General features: G+C 51.2%; 1 protein-coding gene across 1 annotated transcript in view; it reads right to left on the reverse strand.

Moving 5' to 3' along the window:
- Positions 1-8,030: 8,030 nt before the first annotated feature.
- ADAMTS8 (ADAM metallopeptidase with thrombospondin type 1 motif 8) overlaps positions 8,031-8,547 on the reverse strand; it is a 22,540-nt gene continuing 22,023 nt past the window's right edge. Inside the window, exon 11 of the mRNA XM_035897976.1 lies at positions 8,031-8,547. This exon is cut by the window's right edge and continues 204 nt beyond it. Within this exon, the coding sequence (XP_035753869.1) occupies positions 8,031-8,547 (517 nt within the window).

Consider the following 8,547-nt stretch of genomic DNA (forward strand, 5'->3'; position numbering starts at 1 on the left):
ACCGTGCACCCCAACCCCTCGGTGCTCCAGTGCAACCACCCCCAGGACCGTGCACCCCAACCCCTCGGTGCTCCAGTGCAACCACCCCCAGGACCGTGCACCCCAACCCCTCGGTGCTCCAGTGCATGCACCCCCGGGGCCAGCAGTGTGCACCCCAACCCCTCGGTGCTCCAGTGCAACCACCCCCCAGAACTGTGTGCCCCAACCCCTCCGTGTGTGCACCTCTGGGGCCCAGCACAGTGCTGGGCGTGCATCCCCACCTTCCCCTCCCCCCAAAACATGGGGTGCTCCAGTGCATGCACCCCCCTCAGGGCCCAGGATGGTGCAAACCACCCTCCAGTTTGCACCCATCCCGATCACGGTTAGAGGTAACGCATCTCTTAATTAATCCACCCCTATACTTTGGTCCAAATCTGCGCTAACTCGGGGTAAAGCACAGCTCAGTTTAACGTGATCAGTGCTGCCGTGGCTTGTTTTACAGCAAGCTTTTTTTTGTTGTTCTTGGGGTTGGTTTTTTTTTTTGCGATGAGTGCTTGGTAAATCAAAGCAGGAAACAGATTGAAAGGCTGTGATCCAAAAAATGTTAATCAGCAGTAAAAAATTTAAAATTGGCCCCTGGAAAACACCGCGCTGCTCCGTCGGAAAAATAAAAAACCCCAACCCAAGCCCGAGGCCGCGCTCCCCATGCTGTAGTAAAAACCCCAGGACCATTTTAGATGATCACTTGCAAAACTGGGGGGGAGAACCAGAGCCCCAGCAATCCCCAGGGCTGGACTGTCCCCTGCTTCATTCTCCTTTCGCTTCCTCTTATATTGGCTTTACATTCGTGGGGAGCTGTTACTGCAACCCTGATGTGTGGCTGCCTCCTGTTGCAACCTACTCCTGTGCAAAGCAGGAGCAAAATAGCCCCCATTTCAGCAGGTTGCATGTGTGCGCGGGTTGCTCCCGCTTTAAATAAGCCATAATTTACCAGGCAAGGAAGAACCTGCTCCTGCCTATCCATGGTAACTCCCGAATCACGGAGGATTAATAAAAAAAAACTCGGGCTGCCATCCCTCGCCTTCAAAATGCTGCTCCGAAAAGCGTCGAGCTGGGGGGGTGTTGGATGGTGAAATTGTTGTAGACCAAGCGATTGTAGTCGACCGACAGCCGGTGCTGTTTCCTGAAGACGCTGTGCCTTTTCTCACAGCAGGTTGTGGAATTGCGTCGAAATGCTGATTTGTAACAATTTCACGAATAAAGCTTCAGGTTGGTGCAGCCGAGGCACTTGGTCGTTAACTGCGGATCGTTACACGGGCTCGTATCTTGCTGGAGATTTGCTCCGAGCAGGTCACGGGCTTTGCACGGGAGGGAAAGGGCGTCCAAACAACCCGAATTCATGCCTGGAAGACTGTAAAATTCAGCGTGGTCTATGTCCTCGCACCGTGCTTCAGCAAAATAACAAAACCCTCTAAGTAAAGCGCTTAAAGCAACAGCCTTCAAACCTGGGAAATGAGCCATAAAACTGCCCAGCAAACACCCCCTTGACTTCTTTTTTTTATTATTTTTAAGAATTCATGCGTTACACATAAACACCCCGAGAATAAAGCACGGCCCCAGCGTCAGGCGAGCGCTACGGCTGCAGGTACCCAGCTGGGATGCCCAGGCTTTCCCCTCGGAGCAGGGCTGAGCATGGGATGCTCGGCTGGTGCAAATGGGCATACGGGAGATTGGATTTGCCTCCGAATCGATGGCATTTCCCCGATGGGAAAGCAAGCTCCCCTGCTGGCAGCAGTGTTTGCAAGGCAGGGAGCTGGCCCGCACGCATGCATTGACTTCCCCCCCCTCCCCCTCAAAATTGCCCTGGCTTCAGCGATTCGAACCCACCCCTGCTAAAAAAATGAAATAAAAAAGCCCTTTATTGAATTTCTTCCTCTCTCCCCCTTTTCTTCACCACCTCCCGCAATGGCACACCCACCTCCCTGCCACCATCTCCACGTGCCTCGTTAGGTTTCCAATTAACAGCGGGGGGTTCGGGTGCGGGAAGCTCTGCACATCATCACCGCGGAGGAGCACATCAGCCTCCCCAGCCTGACTCCAACACGAATTTCTTCCCACTCCAGCAGAAAAGGCTGTTTTATTAATAACAGTTTATTAGCCGTCGATACCTGAAGAGGTTCTCCAGCGATTCCCAGAGCCACATCGTTTGCTGGAGTAAATCCGGGAGGGAGCTGTATTGATTTACACCCACACGGGTTTCCTAAGCTACTGGGCGTCCTTTATTAGTTTGCTTTTTCTGCAGAGTTGGAGTTTCTCAGCGAGAGGCGTTGCAATGAGTTGCCGAAATACCAACTCCCGGTATTTTCCCGGGAAGAGGGATTTGCTCTTACACACGTTTTACAACATCGTGGGCTTGTTTCATGGACACAGATGGAGCAACACTGCTGTAAATCCTGAGTAATCCGGTGGCAAATCTGGTCTGTGCATCTATTGAGGGGGAGCCTGTGCTTATTCATAGGGACCATGAGGGTCCCTTGGCTGAACTGGCTGGAATTTGATGGGTGCTAAAACGAGGAGAAAAGATTGAGGGGAATTTCTATTCCCTACCTTCGGCTTTTAAATAGGATGTAAGCTGCCGGAGCCGGGGATGCTTAGCAGAGCGGTCCTGCCTTGCTTTCAGGGCTTGCTGCCAGCGGCTGCTGCGAGGAAGGGGTCCCGTCCGCAGCACGATTGGGGCGACAGGAGGCTGTGCTGTCCCCTTAAGCCCTCCCCGCCTGTCTAAGCAGAAATCGTGGCTTCCCATCCACCCAGAAGACACCCAGCTACCTCTCCCGTCCATCGCTGGGGTCTGGCCCCTCGCTTTAATCTTTGAATCTCTCCCATCCTGGCTTGCTCACCCCATTCAAGCAACCAGAAGGTGCAATCCCTGGCTGGAAGCTGTTTTACCCTCTCTTTGCAGCCTGTGGGACACGTTTTTCCTTCACTGCTGCAGCTCTTGGAGCAGATCCCGTGCTGCTAGGAGCCTGCTTTCCTGCTGCTGGCAGGATGCATCCATTAACACCGAAAGCAAATGACACCTGCCCTGCGCAGCCTTCCTCTCCCTTCCCTGACCTTGGCACATCCAGAGGGAAAACCTCTTTGCTCCCACCCTTGAGGACTCGCTGCCCACTCCTTAATTCAGCATTGGTGTGCAGGAGCCGTCTCCTCTCCACCCTCCTGCCTGTTGCGGTCTCTGAGGCTCAGTTAATTTGCTTTTTAGCTCAATCCTGCTGACTTTATCTCTTTGGCCACCCCTGGTTTGGGATTCACGTCCTCTCCAGACCCAGGACTGCTTTGCCTGGCCCTCAGCGAGCGCAGTCCCGTGGGTTAAAGCATCCTGGCCAGCCCAAGAGGAGGTTGAAGCAGCAGTTTAGGAGAGGAGCTTGTTTCCTAAGGTGCTCTGAATTGCAACAGCCCCTCTGAAACACCATCACCCAGGAGCTCTCTGAACCGGACCGCTTGCTTGGGTGACTGAGCATGGATTTAACAGGTATCTGTATGGAGAAAGAGAGATCTGGAAGAGCTGAGGGGTCCTAAGACCGGGATGAATACACTGAGCAGAGGATAATGGCAGAAAAGGGATATTACAGTCCTAGGACATGTCAGGAAGGATGTTTCTATCAGGAATAAGGAAGGATTTGTGGCTGGAGCACCAGGTGCTGCTGTGACCTTGCTGGGACGCTGTGGTCACTTCTGTCCAGGGATAATAAATTCGGCCCAGAGCTGAGGACGGTGTTTTAGAGCTGAGCCTACAGAGCTTGGCTTGCAAAGTGTGGCAAAATAAGGCTGAAAGAGGGTGCGACTCCCTTCTACAAACACATGGGAGGGGAGGAATAAACCAAGGAGAGAGGAAAGCTGTTAAACTAAAGAACAACGTTAGCACAAGGACACGGGGGAGCAGCTATCCAGCAATAACTGGGGTTGGAGATCGGGAAAGCCCAGCCCTCTGGAGGGAGGAGGTTTTGGACCAAAGGAGCAAACCAGCATTTCAACACGTACCTGGCGATGTTCACGCATGGGGGAGCAGCCTGTGGCATCCTACAACTCTCTGAAAGTGCCTTATAAGAGGAAATACGCCAATAAAATATAATTACCCCCGATTGGGGAGCAGCACTATTCACAGCACGGGGTGGGGGGATCCAGCTGTGGGTTGCCCCTAATAATTTCCCCCTGATGGGACTACAGAAATGCATCTCTCTGCCCACTGGTCCCCGTTTTATCTGGGGACACTGTCTTGTGGATACGGTGACAGAGAAGCTCCCGTAAAGTTTCTTTTCTTATCCCACTATTCTTTTTTAAAAGTTAAATTATGATGGTTGCGCTGCTATGATTAATTAAGGACTTTTTCCTAGCCGGTACTATCCCAAAGCCTTTGGCATTGTTTGAAATTCCAATTATTCGATGCAAACCCAGCAACTGCAATGGAACGACAGGAAAAAAAAAAATAAAGGTGGGGGAAAATCTGGGGCAGGCTGCTGTCTTAATGAGCCGAAACCCAGGACCCGGCTGTACCGGTGCCAAGGGAAGTCATCTAAAATGAATGTCACACCTGGTTATAAATAGGGTGGCATGCATCGCTGTGCCCATTAACGGAGTGACACGTCCCACAGCGATGGGTTAACCCTTTCCCTTGCCCTCCCACGGGTCTAAACACAGGCAGCCTCTACCCAGCAGCATCATTTTCTAGCCCCATCGGTGGATGGAAATCACCCATATTCAGAAAATAAACCACAGATGCTGTTCAACATCGGGCCATGCTTTCACCTAGGACATCTAGCAGCAGAGCCCGTTTGACCCAAGCATAGATATCCAAATTACCTTGTAATGAGCCCATGCTTATTTCCAACGAGATAGCTCCAAAATCTGCGTTGCCATATCCCAAATTTCAGCCATCCTGTGTTAACACCGCACCTGAAGAGACAGCACCGCATTCCCACTACCTATGGTTATCATATGGTTAAGCAAAGGAGCCAGTGTCTCCGCCTGTAGGGCCTCCTAGCAAGTAGCAGAATTATCTATATGTATGGACATATAGAGAGGAGGTAGGTGCTCACGAGCAGTCTGCAAAGCAGAGATGATTCAAAATTGCTGGGGAATAATTTTTGCTCCCTGGGGTTTAACTACTCTGTCATGTAATGTTGGTCATTTAGCATCTCAAAATCGAGTTAACCCTTTATTTATAGCTGAATCGGCTATGGAAAAGGGATGGAGATAAAATATATCCTGAGAAAAGTGCAAATAGAGACAATCCAAAGAGGTAAGAGGCAGGAAATCCTTTATTGAAGAGGTAAAGGCAGAGTCACAAACAGACTGTTTTCAAAGTTAAAAACAACTACAAACAAAAGGCTAAAAACCGGAAAATGGTATTTTCCCCCTCCCCCTTCCTTAAAACTCCAAACCTTAATTTTGGTTGGATTTATTATGCTTGCACAGCTCGGTTGCACCCTGATTTGGGGGCATCAGGGAGGAGGGAGAGACCAGTCATATACCCAAGTGGTTAAACGATGAGCAGAGACGTCCCCGCTCCGCCCCCGCTGCAGGTTTTGGAGTGGGGATGTGGCAGCAGCATGTTAAAACACATTCTTTTTTTTTTTTTTTTTTTTTTTTTTTGTGCATTCTTTTTTTTTTTTTTTTTTTTTTTTTTTTAATTTTTCTTTTTTTTTTTTCCTCTCCGTTCCAGACAGCTACTGTACAAAACCAAACAGAAATTTATAATAAATACCTAACTCAAGAGGCTCAGTACATTGCTACAATCCTTCACTGAAGGGAAACTTATATATACATATATATATCCTAATATATAACCTCTTTGACTTAAATCAGCGTAAAGGCTACGTGTTTCTATGGGAAGGCCAGGGCAGGAATCCCACTTAACTTCACCCAGATCCCACACCTCAACCGAGCATCGCCACCTGCGGTCCCCATCCTCCTCCTTGCTGGAAAAGCAGCGGGATTTGCCCGCAGTGGGGAGTTTTTGCATCTAGGAAGCTCCAGCTAAGCGACCGCGCAGTGAATATAAAAAAAAAAAAAAGTGGAAAAGACCCCCTGGCGTGCAATGACTCCTGTGTGATAAATACAGACATTTTCCTTGGCACTGGCTCAGGCTGAAATTTCTGACCCATCCTAAATGCTGGTTACGACGTTGGAGAGGAAACCCACGCTGGCCCTTTGAGTTAAAACCCACGCAGACTCAAAGGGGAAAAAGAAAATAACCCTGCAAGGCTACATGACTTCAGCATCCAGCTATTTGTTAGAGCTAGAGAGAGAGGGCTTAAATTCCTGGAGATTAATTAGCAGACGAAGAACATTGCCTGAAGGTAGGTCTGAACGACAGCCCAAACAGCTCTGCATCCAAACTCTGCAGCTGGCCTTTACTTCTCTTTTTTCTTTCCTAAAAAAAATTAAAAGGAGCCAAGCCCTTGGTACAAGCCCTCGGTACCCTCAATCCTTGGCTGTACCCCTCGTGGTTGCAATAGGAATCACCTATGGGAGATAAAAGCTGAATACCTCAGATTTTCAGATAAATTGTAGGGTTTCTGGCACAGCTTCAGGGGAGCAGCTCACCCCACAGTCCCATCCCAAACCTGCCTGGCCAGCCAGAAAAGGGTCTCACGCGAGCTTAACTCAGGCAAAAAGAGACAAGAAAAAGGATTTGCTCTGCAATTGCAAATGGGGAAGCTCAGACATTGCAAATCCAAGTCCTCCTCCCCTAGCCCTTCTCCCCTTCCTACGGGAAAAAGGCTGTTCCCACTGGAAATTCAACATTTTGCTGCCAAAAGGGGCGCCGAGGCAGGGTACGGGCATCTGCAGGGAAGTGGTGAGGAGCATCGACAGAGGAGCCTGGAGATACCAAATCACTCATCCAGCCATGGCAAAACCTTCCCAAATTCCATCCCCACTCCCCAGGCACCGGCTGCTGCCAGCACACGGACGGCGACCGCTTCGAAAGGGGGAAAGTTCAGGGGCTGAGCAGCCATCTGGGCTGGAGAGAAGGGCCTGCCTCTTCCCCATTGGGAAGAAAGAGCTCCAGCCTTGCCAGGCACGGTTTTAGATTGAGGATTGCTCAAGGAAAGGCTGGAGCCTGGTGCCAGATCCGAGCGTCTTCACATATTCTGGGAAAGCAGAGGTGAGGAGCAGCACCGGTTGCTGCGGTGCAGGAGGTTCAACATCTGCAGACCCCGGGCTCATCTCTGCTGCAAGCCAGATTAGCGAATTGTCTCCAAAATTAAAGCAGAGCTGGGAAAATGAGCATGCAGGGGCTTGGGAGCCAAGGACAGGAGAGGAAAGGCTGGCACACCCAAGTGTCTGCTCCAGAGCAGGAACGGGCTATCATGAAAGGCATTTCACAGTGAAAGCACTGCAGAATTAGTAATTAATTAATCCTCACGGCAAGCCTGCAAGCCAGATCAGGTGCAATTAAGCCTCGGTTTTATAGCTGGGGAAATCAAGGCATGAGGTTGCAGCTCTAGGAGTAACTCTGCGGATGCTGGGGGTGTTTGGAGACGGAGGTTTGTTGCCTCATAGATTATAAATGCAGCAGAAACCACCACGACCATCTCGCCTGTCCTCCCGCCTAATGCATGCCAGGATCCAGCCCTCGAAAAAAACCCAGCCAAACGGGCAAGTTCTCTCCCAAGCTAAACCCACGGTGGATGAAACGCTCCCCAAGCTCAAGGACACCCACGCCGCTACAGGGAGGGGACAGCAGCCTGACCCAAGCCTTTCGCAAAGGGATCCCGATTTTACTGGCAAAGCTGCTCACCCTGGAGGGACCTCCTAGACCTGCAACTGGGACGGGGCGATGGCAGAGCCAGGCTCTGCGTTTTTTCCAGCAACAAACCCCAGCAAACCTTACAAACGGAGCCTGCGACCGTGTTTAACAGCAACTCTTTGGAAACACCCTACAAATACGCTTATTTTTCCCCTGAAATTACAACTTGCCTGCAAGCAACCAGCCAGAAAGAAGGGAAGAAAGAAAGAAAAAGAAGTGATTCCTCCCCGCTTTGCCGCCGTTATTCCCCCCTTGAGGTAGACGTCGATCGGGTGGGGATGAACCGCTGGAGAGTGGTTATTCGTCTGGCAAGCAAGCCCGCGGCATCCTCGCCACAAGTTTGGGAGCAAGGGGACCAGGGACCCAGGCGCCAGAGCGGGCAGGGGATATCTCCGCAGGGCTTGATGATGTCCTCCTTGAGGGCTCGGTCGCAGGTGGAGGAGGTTTGACCCTCCACATCCCGGCAATCCACCGTCCGCCTCTGCCAGCCGGAGCCACAGGTCTTGGAGCACTCGGACCAGTCGCCCAGGACCCACTGGGAGGTCAGCATCGGTCGGATGACGTTGGCTGACTTCTTCTCTTTGCCCTTTTGCTTGCTGAAAGGGACATCCTTGGGGATGAAGAAGGTGTACTTGACTTTTGGTGGGAAGACCTCGCTGGCGATGGTCAGCAGCTGGACGGTCAGGGGCTCCGGGAGCTGGAGGAAGCTTTGCCGCCCCTCCAGGGGCGTCATGGAGCCGCTGGATTTCAGGATCGTC

Source organism: Egretta garzetta, unplaced genomic scaffold, assembly GCF_000687185.1.
Source record: "Egretta garzetta isolate BGI_Z169 unplaced genomic scaffold, ASM68718v1 scaffold307, whole genome shotgun sequence".
NCBI classification, from domain to species: Eukaryota; Metazoa; Chordata; class Aves; order Pelecaniformes; family Ardeidae; genus Egretta; species Egretta garzetta.